The sequence below is a fragment of the Microtus pennsylvanicus genome, chromosome 5 (assembly GCF_037038515.1).
Source record: "Microtus pennsylvanicus isolate mMicPen1 chromosome 5, mMicPen1.hap1, whole genome shotgun sequence".
Lineage (NCBI taxonomy): Eukaryota > Metazoa > Chordata > Mammalia > Rodentia > Cricetidae > Microtus > Microtus pennsylvanicus.
This window is the reverse complement of record NC_134583.1, coordinates 123,096,652-123,115,354: the sequence shown is the minus strand read 5'-3', so window position 1 is coordinate 123,115,354 and position 18,703 is coordinate 123,096,652. Positions and strand designations below refer to the sequence as shown.

General features: G+C 46.9%; 1 protein-coding gene across 6 annotated transcripts in view; it reads left to right on the top strand.

Annotated features, from left to right (window-relative positions):
* Window positions 1–18,703, top strand: part of Sec31b (SEC31 homolog B, COPII component) — a 30,398-nt gene that overhangs the window by 7,088 nt on the left and 4,607 nt on the right. For all 6 annotated transcript variants that reach the window (XM_075974171.1, XM_075974169.1, XM_075974174.1 and 3 more), the window contains 19 exons: window positions 1,929–2,124; window positions 2,309–2,404; window positions 3,881–4,024; window positions 4,376–4,518; window positions 5,546–5,645; window positions 5,751–5,912; window positions 6,408–6,542; window positions 9,531–9,761; window positions 11,726–11,800; window positions 12,036–12,137; window positions 12,403–12,502; window positions 13,026–13,204; window positions 13,411–13,537; window positions 14,099–14,244; window positions 14,899–15,072; window positions 15,484–15,645; window positions 17,150–17,324; window positions 18,034–18,348; window positions 18,564–18,622. In XM_075974171.1, the coding sequence (XP_075830286.1) occupies window positions 1,929–2,124; window positions 2,309–2,404; window positions 3,881–4,024; window positions 4,376–4,518; window positions 5,546–5,645; window positions 5,751–5,912; window positions 6,408–6,542; window positions 9,531–9,761; window positions 11,726–11,800; window positions 12,036–12,137; window positions 12,403–12,502; window positions 13,026–13,204; window positions 13,411–13,537; window positions 14,099–14,244; window positions 14,899–15,072; window positions 15,484–15,645; window positions 17,150–17,324; window positions 18,034–18,348; window positions 18,564–18,622 (2,821 nt within the window). The remainder of the gene's footprint in view (window positions 1–1,928; window positions 2,125–2,308; window positions 2,405–3,880; window positions 4,025–4,375; window positions 4,519–5,545; window positions 5,646–5,750; window positions 5,913–6,407; window positions 6,543–9,530; window positions 9,762–11,725; window positions 11,801–12,035; window positions 12,138–12,402; window positions 12,503–13,025; window positions 13,205–13,410; window positions 13,538–14,098; window positions 14,245–14,898; window positions 15,073–15,483; window positions 15,646–17,149; window positions 17,325–18,033; window positions 18,349–18,563; window positions 18,623–18,703) is intronic.

Genomic DNA, 18,703 nt, shown 5'->3' with positions numbered 1-18,703 from the left:
TGGGGCTTTGTATAAGACCCAAACTTTTTGTAGGAGACCCAGGGTTTGACTTTTTCTTTTATGCAAAATTCCGGCACTAGTTTTTTTGTTTTTGTTTTTATTTTATAAGCATCCTAAGAAAGCCAGAAAAATGTTTCCTACTTGAGGTATTTAGTATTTGTACCTCTGTGTCTCAAAGCTGGCCCATTGTAATTACATGCTCATTCCAGTGGGCCAGCCATAAGGGAAAGACAGGGTGATGGGGGGGCCCCAGGGTTTTCTCATTCCCAGATGCGGCAACAGTTGTTCCGGGGAGCCTGGTTCTAGTTCATACAGGGTGGGCTCTGGGGTGAGATGGGCTGGACACTAAACCTTGCCTCACTTAGCTTCATGAAGATGAGCTGATGTACAGCTCTGCATACGGAAGCTTATAACTTCTCCAAGCTTCCTTTCCTTAACTTGAAATTGGATATAATAGAACCTCCTCATAGAACTGCTTGTAACATGAATAATGAAAACCCAGAGACAGATATTGGGGTTCAAGCTGAAGATCAGAAAAGCCAGCCACTAGCTCTTACCTCTACCTTAAACCAAAATGGTGATACTGCCTCCACGATCCTCAGAATGAGTCTGAACTGAGACCTCCTCCTGTTTTATATTCCTCTGTAGTGCTGGGATTAAAGGCGACCAGCACCTGGTCTCTGCGGCTAACTAGTGTGGCTGCTGGGATTAAAGGTGTTTGCCTTCCCTGCCTGGTCTGTAAGTCTGACCAATGTGGCTGTTTTACTCTCTGATCTTCAGGCAAGCTTTATTTATTAAAATACAAATGAAATATCATTACACCTGCTAAATGTTAAATTAGTGAACACTTGTAAAACACTTAAAAGACTACCTGTTACATGACAAGTAGTCAGTAACTGAGGCTGACTTTTTCTTTCTTTCTTTCTTTCTTTCTTTCTTTTTTTCTTTTTTTTTCTTTTTTTTTTTATTTTTCGAGACAGGGTTTCTCTGTGTAGCTTTGGAACCTGTCCTGGAACTTTCTCTGTAAAGGCTGGCTTCAAACTCACAGAGATCTGCCTGCCTCTGCCTCCTTAATGCTGGGATTAAAGGTGTGCACCATCACTGCCCAGCTTGACTTTTTTTTTTTGAGACAGGGTTTCTTTCAAGCAGTCCAGGCTGGCCTTGAACTTGCTTATATAGATGAGGATAGTTTTGAATTTCTGATCCTCCTGCCTCTAACTCCCAAATACTGGGATCACAGGCAGGAGACACCATGCCTGGTCAGGTTGTATTGTTTTACTGTTTGAGCTGTGAGGACCAAGTGATGTACTCTATATGAAGTAGTTATCATGGTGTTTATGTAGTTCCTGTGACCTTAAAAACAAGCTGGGCATGGTGGCACATGCCTATAATCCCAGCACTCGAGAGACAGGCAGATCTAGAGAGCAAGTTCCAGAACAGCCAGGGATACACAGAAAACCCAAAACCATAACAAACAAACACATAAATAAATAAAACAAAAAGCAAATGCCCAGCATGATGACACACACCTTTAATCCTAGCACTCAGGAGACAGAGGAAGGTGGATACTCTATTTTTTTGAGACTAGACTGATCTGAAGAGCAAGTTCTAGGACAGCGAGGGCTACACAGAGAAAACCAGTCTCAGAAAAACAAAACCAACCAAACCAACAACACAAAACCAAAATAAACAAAATACTCCCATATTGCCCAAGCAGTGGCTTTCTGGATTCTAGTTTAACATAGACAAAATATTTTTTTCTAAAGAAAGGGCAAGTCCGGGCAGAGGAAACTTCCCTTCTGGGTTTGGAGAATAAGGAAAACAAACAGATACAGGCTTGGGCTGGGGAAGCCTACAGGATAGTAGATACAGGCAAAGATGTCTGTCCTCTGCATACTGTCATGTAACTAAATTATTTTCCTTTGTAGGTTTCACAAGTTAATCTGGGGAAGCTTTGGCCATGGGCTTCAGGAAAGTGCTGGGGTTATTGCCGGTGGTGGAGACAATGGCTTGCTTACTCTGTACAGTGTGACCCACATCCTTTCTTCAGGACAGAAGCCCTTGGTTGCCCAGAGACAGAAACACACAGGGGCCGTCAGGGCCCTGGACTTCAATCCTTTCCAGGTGCTGTGTTCTAGTTGATCTGGTCAAGGCACAGTGTGGCTTGTCTAAATGGACACATTCTCTTCTGGCATCCAAGCTGGAGCTATGGGGGAGGCTGTGTTCCCCAAATGTGGTCTCCTCCTTCTCTCTTTCTGAGATGGGAGGGGAGTCTTTAGAAATATCTTTTATATTTATCCTTATGCAGGGCAATCTCCTGGCTTCAGGAGCCAGTGATTCCGAAATCTTCATTTGGGATTTGAACAACCTGAGTGTTCCAATGACCCCTGGATCCAAGTCACAGGTGAGGAGGCTCCCACCAGCCTCGGGCTGTGGATGGCTTTGTGTGTGCAGCTGGTTTTCTCAGGTAAAATTTTGAATTCTGGAGCCTGCGGCATACCAGTGATTTCAGGCTTTACCACTGGAGGGCAATAAAACTCCACAGATAGACACAGACACTCTGCTAGCCACCGAAGAGTCAGGAGAGAGGGTATGCCTAGAAGTTGGTCCATGGTGGTGTTTAGAGAATTCCTGGAAGAGAATGAAGGGCAGGTGTGCCTCTGGGCAGGCCTCTCCGTCAGCCCAGAGCTGGCTTGTCTTCTTGCATTTCTCTGCTTTTGCTTTATTGCGAAGTGATGTCAGTTGGCTATCCCTTGGTGGCCTAAGAGATTCGCATATTTTTCTCTGCTTCACTTTTTCTGGGGCTCTTCATGTTTGTTTTTCTCCTCCTCTCCTCTGTCCTAGAGAGGGGGTTATTTTTCACTCTTGACACTATACTTTTAAGAGAACTCATGGAGTAGAGATAAACCCAGGTGTGCTAGCTGGGCCCTCCCACTTCCATAGCATTATCTTTATTAAAAATAATTTTTTATTTTACATCCCAGTCACAGTTCCTCTCCCTTCTCATCTCTCAGTCTATCCCTCTCGCCCCACTCCTTGTTCCCACACCCTCAATCCACTCCTCCTCAATTTCTGTTTAGAAAAGAGCAAGTCCCCCATGAGTATCAACACAACATGGCATATCAAGTTGTAGTAAGACTTGTATTAAGTTGTATTAAGGTTGTATTAAGGTGGAGCATGTATTAAGGTTGAGCAAGGTGATCCAGCATGTAGAAGAATTCAAATAATCCAAATCTATCACCCTGCACAAAGCTCAAGTCCAAGTGGATCAAAGACCTCAACATAAATCCAGATACACTGAACCTGATAGAAGAGAAAGTGGGAAATAATGTTGAACACATTAGCACAGGAGACAACTTCCTGAACAGACCATCAATAGCACAGGCACTAAGGTCGAAAATTAATAAATGGGACCTCAGGGCTGGAGAGATGGCTCAGTGGTTAAGAGCACTGACTGCTCTTCCAGAGTTCTTGAGTTCAATTCCCAGCAACCACTTGGTGGCTCACAGTCATCTATAATGAGGTCTGGTGCTCCCTGCTGGCTCACAGGCATACATGGAAGGAATGTTGTATACATAATAAAAAATAAATAAATCTTTAAAAAAGGGGGCCAAGTATAAATGGGACCTCATAAAATTGAAAAGTTTCTGTAAAGCAAAGGATGCTATCAATAGAACAAAATGGCACCCTACAGAATGGAAAAAGAGTACTGTACCAATATCTTAAAGCATCTTTCTGGGAAAATGTACCCTCAGCTCCTGAGGCTGTCTTAGTGGGAGGAACCTCTTGTCTCCCTTGGGCTTTGTGTTGAGAGGAACAGAACGGTAGTTGTCACTTAATCGGGTTATGACAGGTTGTCATCTTCACTATCTTGTCTCAGAGCCCCCCAGAAGACATCAAAGCACTGTCATGGAACCGCCAAGTCCAGCACATTTTGTCTTCTGCTCACCCCAGTGGCAAGGCAGTTGTGTGGGATCTCAGGAAGAATGAGCCCATCATCAAAGTCAGTGACCACAGCAGCAGGGTGAGCAGTGGTCAGAACACAGGCCTGGACCCTGGCTCCTCTCTGTGCCAGACAGTTGGAGCTGCTCTTGCCCAGGCCAGGGATCCATTTTCAAGTGTTGGGAGTGTGGATTCAGCCCCAAAGCAGAGTTTCTATTAGAGTGACTGCTTGGGAAGCTAACCAGATGACCTGGAGTCTCATAGCATGCCTTGCTTGATCATGTTGTTACTTATACTCTGATGGCTTGGTTGTTTCCAGCCAGATAGAAGAGACCAAGATACCCTTGGAGTAGTCTCATTGCTACTGGGAAGGACGGGTTCATAGTCTGAGAGGTTAGGTTATATCAGACATCAAGGTCTACTTTGTCCACAGATGAACTGCTCAGGCCTGGCTTGGCACCCAGACATAGCCACCCAGTTAGTGCTGTGTTCAGAAGATGACCGGCTTCCAGTGATCCAGCTGTGGGACCTGCGTTTTGCTTCCTCACCCCTGACGGTGCTGGAAAGCCACAGCAGGTAGACGTAGGAGGAGGCCACTTGTTTGTCCTGGCCACCCAGAACCAAAATAACCACACAGAAACTATATTATTTAAAACACTGTTTGGCCTGATAGCTCTAACTTCTTATTGGCTAACTCTTTTTTTTTTTTTTTTGGTTTTTCGAGACAGGGTTTCTCTGTGGTTTTGGAGCCTGTCCTGGAACTAGCTCTTGTAGACCAGGCTGGTCTCGAACTCATAGAGATCCACCTGCCTCTGCCTCCCGAGTGATGGGATTAAAGGCGTGTGCCACCACCGCCCGGCTTATTGGCTAACTCTTACATCTTAATTTAACCCATTTCTAGTAATCTGTGAATCACCACATGGCTGTGGCTTCCCAGCTAAAGTTCTGTCTGGCTCCAGCAGAGGCTACATGGCTTCTCTCTCACTCGGCCCTCCTTTCTCCCAGCATTCAGTTTAGTTTTCCCCACCTAGCTCTATTCCCTGTGCAGGCCCAAGACAATTTCTTTATTATCCAATGGTCTTCACAGCATGCAGAGGGGAAGCCCATATCAGGTACATCTCCAACCCATGCACACACTTGGGCCTCATCTTAGTTATTAATGTCTTCCATGTCTTCAAAGCCTTTTCAGAGAGCACAGCCAATACTAGCTTTCTTTCTAAGAGGAGTTCCTTTGGAGCTTGCGTTCATACATGCTTGCATGAGGTCAACCTCAGTTGTTCCTTAGTAGATGTCTACTTGTTTTTTTGAGACAGGGTCTCTCACTGAGTCTAGGCTCTCCAACTGGGAAATGTCAGATGGTCAGTGAACCCCAGGGATCCTTGTGATTCTGCCTGTCCAGTGCTGGGATTATATGTATTACCTTGTCAAGCTTGGTTACATGGGTGCTAGGGATTAATCTCAAGTCCTCATGCCTACATCTGGCAGATACTCACTTTTCACAGTTCTGTTTTCATCTTTTAAAAATTAATAGTTCATCTGTTTTGGAGATCTGTGCATTATCTAAGGTGTATAAGGAACCTACTGAGCTGGTTTTCATTTTTAGGGGGATCTTGTCGATGTCATGGAGCCAGGCTGATGCTGAACTGCTGCTTAGCAGTGCCAAAGACAACCAGATCTTTTGTTGGAACCTGGCAAGCAGTGAGGTAGGCTGGTCCTTCTATGGACACGCTGTGATGGAGATGTGGCAGTAGAGGGACCCCAGCTATGCGTTTCCTGGACTTCTGCTAATGGTTGTGCTCTCACGGCAGGTGGTGTACAAGCTACCCACACAGAACAGCTGGTGCTTCGATGTTCAGTGGTGCCCTCAGAACCCTCCTGTGTTCTCTGCTGTCTCCTTCGATGGCTGGATCAGTTTGTACTCTGTGATGGGTAGGAGCTGGGAGGTCCAGCAAATGAGGCAGGCCGACAAGGTTTGAAGGGCTTGGTAGAGAGTGCTGGAGGGAGGCACTGTCTGTGTTTTAGGGAAAAGAGGACACATAGCTTGGGAAGAAATGGGAGCTATTGAAGAGAGGGAGACCAGGCTGTGGGTTTTAGAGGGCTATAGCTTGCATTAATATTCGACTTCCTGGGAGGAAGTCAGTTTTTGCTACAATATAAAGAAAGTCATTGGCTTAACGCTTGTTATTCATTCTGAACCGCTATTTTGGATCTGTTATCTCATAGTATGGGCTGTACACCTTCTTTATGTCACAGTCCAGTGCTGACTTTAAATATAGCTTTCCAAGAGGCTCACACATCTGAGTCCCCCATTGGCTTCCACTCTAATCCCCGTCTCCTAGACTATGGCAGTCTTCATTTCCTGAGCAAACTGGGCACCACAGGGATTCATCCCAAACTGAGGTTGGAGGTAGAGTTCCTCCTTGAGAAACTCTTAGGTTGGTGACACAAGTGTTCTTTCCCTCTAGATTTCCTCCTCTTTTAGCAAAGGCCAGCCTCTCCCAGTGCTGCAGGTGCCTGAGCCAGTGGCCCAAGCCTCGTTAATGCCTCCCTTGAAGAAGCCTCCCAAGTGGATGAGGAGGCCAGCCGGCGTTTCATTTGCTGTAAGTGTTGCTCATGTGTGCTGTGTGTGTGCAGTACCTCTCCGGTGCTCATCAAAGAGCTAACTTCAGGAGATTTGTTCTCGGTGTCTGTCTCGCTCCACCTCTCAAGCAGAGGGTTAATCTAGCTTCTCCTTTGAATGTCATCATTCTGCAACCTGATTGACCTGCCAATCCTATCTTTAAAAAAAAAAATCTGCTGCTTTAGACACTCTGTGTATTTCAGCCTGAGATTCTACCTGAGATTTCCATAACTCTTAAATATCTGGACTTGTGGCAAGGGATGCAAGGAAGGAAAGAAAAAAAAAAAGGTAGATTTTATCCTGTCATTCCTGTACTTAAAAGTTTTGAGCCCCCCCCCCCCCGCCTTATAGGCTTAAGGCTATGCAACCATGGGGCTCCATTGACCTTCCCAGTTTCTTTTCCTCTCTCATTCCCATGAGTTCCTTGTGTTTCAGTTACATATGACTCATTTCTGCCCTATGAACAGCTCCTCATCTCTCATATGTCTGATCCTTCACCTTTTCTCCTGTGCCCACTGAATGCCATAGTGGACTTTGAGTACCTCCTACTTAAATACCACATCCTCCATGATACTTGTTCTTAGTTAACAGCCTCCATTCTATAGAGATTCGTATTCCTGTAATTCTATATTCTGTATAATATAATATAAAACATATGGAGACCCTGCTAAGTAATAGATTCTGCAAGGCTAGGAAGTGCCTTGTTGATTTTCATATCCCCAGAGGAGAGCCCTCTAGTGTGAATAAAGGTCACCTGAGGATCTTACTAAAACTCAAGTTCTGGTTCAGTGGATCTGATATAGGGCTCAAGATTTCCAGTTTTCCAGAAAGTTCCCAGATGATATGTTTGTTTATAGTTTGAGGACTAGCAGTTTGAGTAGCAAGGAGGCCCTGAAGCACCCAACACACTACTTTAGATAGTAGGTTTGATTTGAAAAAAGATGTATAGGAGGAGACGTTCATGTTTAGAGTCAGCAGTTTTAATATAAAGGTGTGACTTAGGAATGTCTTTATAAAAGAAGAGTAGGCATGGGGATCTAACTCATTGGGAGAGTGCTTGCTTAGCATGCCCATGACCCTGGGTTTTAATGCCTCACACCACCACCACCAACAGCAAGGGCAGGGACAGTGAGGTGAAGAGCTCTTGTCATAGCTCTGAGGCCAATTAGTTAGACGACTCTGAAGAAGTCATTTAATCCCTCAGGACTTCAGGATTTTATTTGTAAGACAGAAGTAGTGGTGCCTGCCCAGCATGCTGTAACATTGTCAAATACTGTGCCATGTGTAATCATTTAAACGGCTTTGTTGAGCACTAAGTTGTGCTCTAAAGTTTGTTCTGTAAGTGATATAATTATGACTATAAAAGTCACTAAGCGAGTGGGTGTAGGAAGGGAAATAATGGCGTCATTGTCTGGGATGTGGCCTGGTGACTGGAGAACTTTCCAGAAGCTGTACTGTGAGGCCAAGATTGAGAATGGTTGGAGAAAGTATTGCTAAACCTTTGATTTTGTGCCATCTGCTTAATAAAAAGTGTCAGGTTTGACTGACTGGATACCTCAAGTGGAGTGGTGGTGTAAGGTAAAGGCACAGAAGCGGGGATGAACCAGTCATTTCGGGAATGTGGAGCAGTCACATAAATGATCAAGAAGAAAGATGCTGGGATAGACATGTTTGTTCCTAACTTTTTGGAGTTTTTTGTGCATGCCAGAGGAGTGCAAGTGTTCTCCTGTGGTCTGTCAAACAGACAGCCTGGGGGTAGCAACAGGGTTGTGTGAGCAATAGGACAGGCTCTAAGCTTTGGATTGGAAGAGTGGGAAAAGACAAAGGCTGGCAAGCACTTCTGGTAATGTAGATGTGCTAGCAAAGGGTGTGGGAAAGAGAGTGTCTGCATCGGAGACACTGAACAATAAGCTTGGTGGTGGTGGTGTATAAAGGTATATATAGCCTGTGATGGTACCGCCTTGTTTGTGCTAGGTGCCTGAGAAATGGTCGTGGGAAGTGGGAGAGAGTACCATGTGGTGACATTTTAAGCTTGTGATAGTAAGATTGCTATTATAATAATTGTGATTATAATGAGGACCCATTTGGCACTCAATTCCTGGTCCTGTTCCATCCTAGCAATTTTCTGTTAGTTTTCCATCTGTCTTGGTCGCTGTTTTGTTACTGTGAACAAACCCATGATCAAGCCAACTCTTATTTTTTTTTTAAAAAAAAAGCATTTTAATTGAAGTTTGCTTACAGTTTCAGAGGGTTAGTCCATTATTATCAAGGTGGAGGAGCACGGCAGGATGAGGAGCACAGCAGGATGAGGAGCACGGCAGGATGAGGAGCATGGCAGGATGAGGAGCACGGCAGGATGAGGAGCACGGCAGGATGAGGAGCACGGCAGGATGAGGAGCACGGCAGGATGAGGAGCATGGCAGGATGAGGAGCACGGCAGGATGAGGAGCACGGCAGGATGAGGAGCATGGCAGGATGAGGAGCACGGCAGGATGAGGAGCATGGCAGGATGCAGGCAGACATAGTAGCTGAGAGATCTACACCTGGATCTGTAGGCAGCAGGAAGAGAGAAAGCTACTGGGCCTGGCTTAGGCCCTTGAAACCTCAAAACCCACCCTCAGTGACACACTTCCTCCAACAAGGTCACACCTACTCCAACAAGGCCATCCCTTCCAATCCTTCCCACTCCTTGATGTACAAGCATTCAAATATCTGAGCTAATGGGGGCTATTCTCATTCAAACTACTACACTATCCAAGGCTTGCCCAACAGCTAGCCTTCTCTCTCTGAATCCAAGGCTTGCCCAACAGCTAGCCTTCTCTCTCTGAATTCAAGGCTTGCCCAGCAGCTAGCTTTCTCTCTCTGAATCCAAGGCTTGCCCAACAGCTGGCCTTCTCTGAAATCTTAAGTGGGTGTTAGCTATTGGCTTGAAATTGTAACCTTTTCCTTTTTTACATTTCCTCACCAGTTTGGGGGAAAGCTGATTACCTTTGGCCTTCCCAGCAACCCTGTCCAGCAGATGCCACAGCCTTGTCCCCGCCCTGTCTACATCAGTCAAGTCATCACAGAATCAGAATTCCTGACGCGGTCAGCTGTGCTGCAGGAGGCCTTGGGATCCGGGAATCTCCTTAGTTATTGTCAGAGCAAGATCCAGCAAGCTTCCCCGCCCTGTGAGAAGATGCTCTGGCAGTTCCTGAAGGTGAGAGGCTGAAGGCTGCCTGCTCTCCCTAAAGTCCCAGAACTCTAGCCTTGTCACTCCAGGAGATGTAGCCAGCATCCCATTCAAGACTGACACGTTCAAGAAGCCCATCCCCTGACTCGATTTTTTTTATGTTTTCTGGACACAGGGTCTTTATCCTTTACCTTTATTTTTTCTGGAGACTCAAAGGCCACTTGAAAAGATGGCAGAGGGCAGGGGTTACTGCTATTGTTGGTATCCTGGATATTTTACCACCCAAGGCAAATGCTTTCATAGTATCATCATGCCAAAGGGAAGATTCACTGGAGGGATACATGGACATAAGGAGTTTGGGGTTTGTTTGATGTAACCCAGGGCAGGTCCCGATTGGTCCACTCTACTTCAGCCCCAGGGATGTAGTCTTTGCTGTGTCAAGTTATAACATGGAGGAGTTTGTGCTTGTCAGCAGATGCGAGAACTAGCTGTGGCAGAGTGCTGGTCTCGTGCGTGAGGCTTGGTACTACAACTCTCCCTCTCTCTCTCTCTCTCTCTCTCTCTCTCTCTCTCTCTCTCTCTCTCTCACACACACACACACACACACACACCTGAACACATACAAAAGCACATGTGCATACACTCACACACACGTGCCTATACACACACCCACACAAAATAAGTGAATAAATGTAAACTAAGATATCCAAACTGTCCATCGTGATGGTTTCTGAAGTTGGGTGTGGAGGGCCATTTCCGAAGAAAAGCATGGTGTAGCAAGAATAAATAAAACCCAGAGACAGATATCAATATGAAGATCAAAAAAGCAAAGCAACCAAGCCAGTAGAGAGCTCTTACCTCTAAGTGATCCTCAGATGAGCGTTCCTGTCTCATCCTGGTTTATATTCCTCTCTAATGCTGGGATTAAAGGTGTGAGCCACCACCACCTGGATCTGTTTCTGCATTGATCTTGTATAGCCCAGGGTGGCCTTGAACTCACAGAGATCCATCTGTCTGGGTCTCTCAAATCCTAGGATTAAAGGTATATGACACCACTGCCTGGCCTCTAGTGGCTTAGTTTTACCTTCTGGTCTTCAGGCAAGCTTTATTTATAAAACATAAATAAAATATCACTATAGCATGGAAGGAGGGGGAAGTCAAGAGATTGTCAGATTATATTCAGAATCTATTATTCCTTGTGGAAGATACCAAGAATGGAGGTCAGCTCACCCAGCTTCTTGGCCCTTGGTGTCTGGGATTCTGAGTGGGATGCTGACTTTATGTATTGTACCTATGTGTGCATCTGCCAGTGTCTTCTCAACTCTGTGTTTAGATTCCCAAGACCACTGTAGTTACACGTGGTATCTATCAGTCTCCTCGGAGGGTTTGGAGACCAGAGTGTAGCTTATCCCAGGGCAGTGCCAGTGGCACCCTCCACAGTCTTTTCAGTAGTTCACGCAGCAATTCAAAGTTGCCTGTCGCTCCCCACACAGACCAGCTGCAAGATGACCCAGCTGGACATAAGCAGATGTCTAAGGTGCCCTCACTTAGAAATGCTCAGGCAGGAAGGCCAAAGGTCAGTTTCAGAGTCCACAGAGGGATATGTCCAGTAACCAGAGTCTGTGAAGGCAAAAAAACCTGATATGGTGTCCGTGTCAGTTGTTTATGGGTTGCATAGTTCCAGGCCAGATGCAATAACCAATCAATCACAAGCAGTAGTTCCTCCAGACAGCCTCCATCAGATTACCAGGGTAATTGGGTTAGAGAGTCAACTGAAGGCACAATTTTCATGTAGACGTGGCAAAGTGTTGTGATAATTCTGTTCACAACCCAGCAACCAGATGTGAGGAAGAATGGTAAGGAGACATCACTGTTGTGAGGGTACGTTTGGTGGCACGTATTTGAGGGTACACTCGTATAGCATCGTGGTATAGGGAGAGGGTCATCCACACTCATTTAAAGAAAGTGTTTCTGTATTTTTTGGTCCTTAGGTGACCTCAGAGCATGACTCTAGGCTGCAGTTCCTCAGGCTATTAGGGTTCAGCAAAGATGAGCTTCAGAAGAAGGTAAGCCTTTCACGTCTGAAGCACGGCATAGAGAGCAGATAACCCTGCTGGCGGGCTGTCCCAGTCACCTGGCCACAATTCACCACAGATGTGTATTTTACTTCCTTGAAATAGCCTTTTCTCCAGAAAAGTTGGTGAAGAATCTTGGAGAGTGTAGTGGATGTGGATGGGGGAGGGGCAGAGACCTGTGGGAGCCTACCCAGAAAGGGTGGCATTCAACAGGCTCTCCTCGCAGGTGGACGCGTGCTTGAAGAGAGACTTGAAGTCGGAGGGAAGCCCTTCTCAGCTTGAGGCAGTTGACCTCAAAAGCGACGGACCCCACACCTTTTGTCACAAGGTATGGTAGGAGGCCAGGCCACCTGACTTGAGGTGGCAGAGCAGACGTGTTCCTTGCTGGCCTTTCACTTGTTCTTGGTAAGCTTCTGGAGAAGTCTTTGTTCTCTTGGAGTCAGACGAGCACACAGAGTCACAGGGTACTTCCCAAACCTCCTTGTCTGTTCTTTAGTTTTATCTGCTAGGGCTCAGATAGTAGAGCTTTGGTGAGAGCGTGTGCTGTTTTCTGGTTTCGGTTCCTACAGTCACATCTGTCCTCCTGTGTGCAGGCCTCCAAACACACCGCCGAGGAAGCCTCTGCATCCTCAGCCTTCTTTGATGAGCTGGTTCCTCAGAACATGACTCCATGGGAGATCCCCACAACAGAAGGTACCCTGGTCTGGGAAGCAGGTGGGCCCAGAGTTTTTGGTTTTAGGAGTCCCTTATTGTCTCCTGCCTCCCACCTAAAACCTCAACTACAGGTAGCTCTTTTACCAACTAGAACATTCTCTAGTCAGAGTCTAGATGGGTGCTGCCTATGAATGACCTTCTGCTGTGGTCTTTTTCCAGCCCCTAGTTTTCTTGTTAAAATGACTGCAGCCTTCCCCATGCTAAGCAAGCACACATCGTGCCTGGGATCCTGCACACGAGGCCCTCTCTGTTCTGAATCCTATTTTAGAAAGTTACAGTTGGACCAGCACACCCTGGGACACTGTTTTGTTGCCAGAAATGAAACGTGTGAGTTTCGTGGAGCCAGGCAGACTGAACTAGAGATAGAGTTTGCAGACAGGCCTCCAAACACATCCTCAGCCTTCTTTGAAAAGTTGGAACCGAAGGGGGAGGTAATGCGGGCTGGGGGACAAGACGTGAGGGTGTGAGGGCCGGCTAATGGGGGTGGGGGTTCTGTATGCAGACTCTGATGGACTCCTGAGCCAGGCCCTGCTGCTTGGGGAGCTTCGGCCTGCGGTAGAGCTGTGTATGAAGGAAGAACACTTTGCTGATGCCATCATCCTGGCTCAGGCTGGGGGTGCGGAGCTGCTGAAGTGGACACAAGAACAGTACTTGGCCAAGAGGAGAACCAAAATCTCTCCGGTACTGCCGATCACGCAGTAGAGGAAGGGATGGGATTGCCTGGGCCTGGTGTTTGGAGTCTTCCTCCCTACACTAACAGCCTCTACTTCATTGCCAGCCCTGCTGAGGGCTCTGACATGAGTGGCTTTCTTAGAACATCCCTGCGTGTGACAGCTACTGACTGTGCTGGATGGAAGGCTGAGGGTCTCTCTCTCTGCCCAGTACAGCTTCTGGCCTGTGTTATAAAGAAGAACTGGAGAGACCTGGTATGTGCCTGCAGCCTGAAGAACTGGAAAGAAGCACTGGCCTTACTACTGACATACTCAGGACCAGAGAAATTCCCTGAGCTCTGTGGTACGTGTGATTCCCACACATGGCAACAGACTTATACAAGGAGGCAAGGGTCCATCAGCCTGGACCCTGGAGGCAGGGCTCAGTCAGGAGACAGGGATGGTAGCCTCTCATTTCCTGGAGTGTCGTGGTGTTCTCTATTCCGCTGTCACATCTGTGGCAAGTCCTTTGCCTTTCTCTGTAGAGCAAGGTTAATCTGAGTTAGCTTTTCTTTAAAATATTTCATTTTTATTTTTATTTATGTGTATGAATATTTTGCTTACATGTATATAAGTGAATGTGTACGCCTGGTCTCCATGGAGGATAGAAGTAGACAGATCCCCTGGAACTGGAGTTGTAGGGAGTTGTGAGCTGCTGCGTGGGCTCTGGGAATTGAAGCCTCACCCTGTAGAAGAGCAATGTGTGCTCCTCACCACGGAGCCATCTCTCTGTTCCCCTGAGTCATCTGGAAGCCATTCTAGACTCTCGCATCACAGCTCACAGAAGCACACTTGTTTCCAGTCAAGAGAAGAAAGAATAGCACAGGGAAGCCGTGCTGTTAACTGAGTCTGCATCTTTCCACAGACATGCTGGGAGCTCGAATGGAGCAGGAGGGAAGCAGGACACTCACCTCTGAAGCCAGACTCTGCTATGTGTGCTCAGGAAGTGTGGAGCGTCTGGTAGAGAGCTGGGCAAAAGTCCAACAGGCCTCCTGCCCCCTGGCTCTGCAGGTACCTCTTCTCTGCAGGACTCTGATCACTCCGGGCTCTTCGGGGAGACATATCCCTAGTGGTAGGGATGTGCAGATAAGAGAGCCACCTGGAGCCGAGTGTTAGGAAGACAGAGCCCTCTGTGGCAGATGCCTTCTCCAAGGATGGACTCACCGCCTTATTCCCCCGGGATGCTGAGCTTGGGCGTGAGCCTTCGTAAGCCTTTCCCATCCAAGGGTTCGTCATACAAGACAATTTAATATTTGATTAATACTTTCTGTGAGACATCCTATAGATCTGAACGGTATCAGGTGCTCTGTGGGCAAGCAGAGAAGGTGAAATCATAGCCGTGTGAGGAGACCAGAGACTCACAGGAAACAATTAGTTTAGCAGAGTCTGGTTGATGACACACTAGCAAAAAGGGACCAAAAGTGACAAGAAGAGACAGAGGGGCATAAGAATCCAAGACCTGGATGCAGCCCATCAATCCCAGTCTTAACAGGCTAGGAAGTGAGGCTTTCCTATCATGTCTCTTACACGTGATCGTCTGCTGCCTACACCATGGTGTGTCCAGGTGCTCTACTTTCCATGGTATGATCTTCTTGGGTGAGCCACCTGGACAGAGCAAGATGTACTTGGAAGACGTTTTAATAACCTTCATCCTTGTCCCTGTAGGACCTGATGGAGAAGGTGATGGTCCTTATCAGGAGCTTGGAGCTACTGCAGGGTTCTGACAAAGTGAGCCCAGGTCCTGCCACAACCTACAGGCTCACCCAGTATGCCAATCTCCTGGCAGCCCAGGGTAGCCTGGCCATTGCTATGAGCTTCCTACCCAGTGACTGCACCCAGGTGAGAGTGGTCATGATAAAGGCCACATCTTATTATTCCTTCATCGAACACTGAGCACATCCATGCTTTAGGCACTGTGCTAACACCGCAGCTCCTGGAGAAATAAGGTTCCTTAGGCAGCTCGCAGTCTGGTGGGAGAGATCAGGTCAGTGACTTAAAGAGTTATAACAGAAGATTACACTAAGCTCTGTGGCACCTCAGGGAAGAGGCAATTTCTCTGGGGAAGTGAAAGAAGGTGTTCTGTGGTTAAACAGTTGAGCTGAACCAGAGAATAGCCAGGAGGGAGGCATGCGAGTGTGAGGCAGGGACTGAGGAATAGAGAGAGTAATCCAGAGCTTGTTGGCTGAGGCCAGGCTTGTGAGATTGTGCTTGTTTTCGTTTCCTAACTGCGCTTCCTTATCACAACTTTAGCCCGCAGTTCAGCAGCTGAGAGACCGGCTTTTTCATGCCCAAGGTTCTGCTGTCCTGGGCCAACAGGCTCCAACTTTCCCTTTTCCCCGGGTTGCTGTAGGAACTACCCTCCACCTAAAAGAGACGTTATCATCCAGAATGGGATCCCAGCCTCGTCACCAGGTAAGAACTTATTTGTTAATTCATTTATTCATTTGTTCAGAAGTGTTTATGTACCAGGCATGGTTATAGACACTTGGAATATTTTAGTGAACAAAACCAGCTGAAAATTCCTAGGTTTCAATTACTTTTCTAGTAACTGTTTATTGAACAAATACTAGGTTCTTAGAACATGAGACACAAACTGTAATCTTTGCCCTCAAGTAGTTCATCTAGTGGAAAGATAGAGGTTGTCTTAGTTAGGGTTTCTATAGCTGTGAAGAAACACCATGACCAAAGAAACTCTTATAAAGGAAAACATTTAATTAAAGTGGCTTACAGTTTCAGAGGTTTAGTCCATTATCATCATGTTGGGACATGGAAGCGTGCAGGCAGACAATGATACTGGAGAAGGAGCTGAGAGTTCTATATCTGAATCCACAGGCAACAGGAAGTAAACTGTGTCCTGCTCTGAGAGTAGCTTGAACAAAAGAGACCTCAAAGAGCACCCCCACAGTGACACACTTCCTCCAACAAGGCCACCTTACTCCAACAAAGCCGTACCTCCTAATAACGCCATTCCCTTTGGGGACCATTTTCTTTCAAACCATCACAGATGTATTAAAATGCAGTAAGAGGGGGCTGGAGAGATGGCTCAGTGGTTAAGAGCATTGCCTGCTCTTCCAAAGGTCCTGAGTTCAATTCCTGGCAACCACATGGTGACTCACAACCATCTGTAATGAGGTCTGGTGCCCTCTTCTGGCCTGCAGACATACACACAGACAGAATATTATATACATAATAATAAATAAATAATAATAATAATAAATGCATCGCTTGTTTAAAAAAAAAGAACAGGAGCTCCTAGCTACGCATTAGCCGGGCGGTGGTGGCACACGCCTTTAATCCCAGCACTCGGGAGGCAGAGGCAGGTGGATCTCTGTGAGTTCGAGACCAGCCTGGTCTACGAGAGCTAGTTCCAGGACAGGCTCCAAAGCCACAGAGAAACCCTGTCTCGAAAAACCAAAAAAAAAAAAAAAGAAGAAAAAGAAATTTCCTCTGTGTGTATGTGTGTGCGCACACATGTACGTGTGTGGGGATGCACATATGTCAGATGCATGTGTAGGAGTCAGAGGGCAAACTGGGAACCAGTTCTCTCCTTCCCTACCGTGTATATCAAGCTATCTACCAGCCCTTGATTAGAAACTAAAGATTAATTTGTTTAGACAAGGGAGTGGGCACATTAAGTCTGTTTCAGGCACAGGGGACAGATGTGCAAACATACCAAAAAAAAAAAAGAGAGAGAGAGAGAGGAAAGAACAGCTTTTTTGAGGAACTGCTAAAACTTCAATGGGTTGTAGTCTTGGGATGGAGTTGAATAGAGGAATAACAGGTGGGAAGTAGAGGACTGAGAATCTGGCATTTTGTCCGGAAGAACTTAGGCTTGACCCTGGTGTTGCTCCAGAGAGGGCGCCTGGAAGTAACGTCCATACCGCACCAGCTCCCTGGCCCTTTCTTCTCTTCACAGGTCCCAGCCCCATCTGGAGGGCCCAGGGCCACAGCTCAGCCATCACTGGTGATGCCCTTCACACCCTCCCATCCCAGCCCTTCTCAGGGTTCACAGTCACCATCTACAGGTGACTACAGGGCACCTAGGCCCCAGGCAACCGTTCCTCTGCATTTTGGCCCTGGAATAAGGCCCGGTGAGTAAGCGAAGCTCTCTTCTGGCAGACAGACAGACTGCCTCCTTAGTCCATGCTCACAGTGCCTAGAGAGAACATTGTTTTGTGTGGGAACAGGATCTTATGTAGCCCAGGCTAGCTTCAAAATTGCTGTGTAGCTAAGGATGACCTCAAACTGATCCTTCTGCTTCTCCCAAGTGCTGGAATTACAGGAGTATACCCAGCTTGTTTTGTCTTTTAAATAACTTTTTACAATTCTCATTTGAGGAAATTGCTTTGAGATTGAACTCTGAATTCCTAATAGTGTCTTTTACTGAATCCCTTTCATATTGTCTCTCTCCGTGTGTGTGTCTCTCTGTCGCTGTGTCTGTTTTCCTCTCTGGTCAATATATCAAAGTAGTTACATCAGTCATCTCAAATCACTAATATTATTTTGAGGGTCAAATAAGGACTACAGTTAAAAGCATTTTGAGAACTGTAGTTTTCTCTCTGCATGTGCTAGCAGTTCCTTGTTACTGTCAGTTGTGGGTTTACAACATATTTTGGGATGGATTCTTCCTTGGTTTCAAACTGGTCTCAAAGGCCCTTGCCTCAGCCCCCAGGGTCACTACAGCTGGGCCACCACACCTGCTCTTTTATTTTGTGGTGCTGACCTGTTCCTGCATGATATTCCGGGAGTCTCTCCCGAAATCGGTCTGATGATGAACCATCCATTTCTACCCTCCTTCAGCTTCATCACAGCCACAGCTATTAGGAGGACCCAGTGTTCAAGCTGCAAACCCGGCTGGATTCTCTGGAGTGTGGCCTCTTCCTTGTCCCCTTCCGCTCATGGCATCCCCAGACACCGTGCAGCCTGGCTCCCCCCTGCTGCCCGAGGCTGCTAGACTTCTCCCTCCGCCTCCTATGGGACCACCAGGTCCCAGCCCGCTGAGCTCCCTGCCCTCAGCCTGTCCTGTCAGGTTCTCCATGGCTTATCCTCCTGGAGGGCCAGGGGCTTCCTGCTCCACTACCCTCCCGAGCACTGGCATCTTGCTTCCTCGTCCAGGTCAGTCTTTCCATAGTTTCTTCTTGGGGGGGGGGGGTCATTGCATCCTCTCCTCCCGTTCCTACCCCTGCTTTGGGAGTCTTTCTTCCTCTAGAGTGTGACTGATTTACAGAGGGAGGTATGGCAAACTCTGAAATAACTTTTCCAGTTTTTAGATAAACGTTTCTAAGGTCCTTAACCATGTCACTAAGATCCCTCATATTTTTGTTCTTTAGGACCCCAGGATGCCTGGCAAGTTGCTCCAGCCATCCGGGAAAACCTCCAGAGGAAAAAGGTCACCGCATCTTTCCCTACCCAGTGACCCACTTTCTAGTTCATTAGGATTTCAGGGCCACCCTTCCTGTTTTTACTCTTC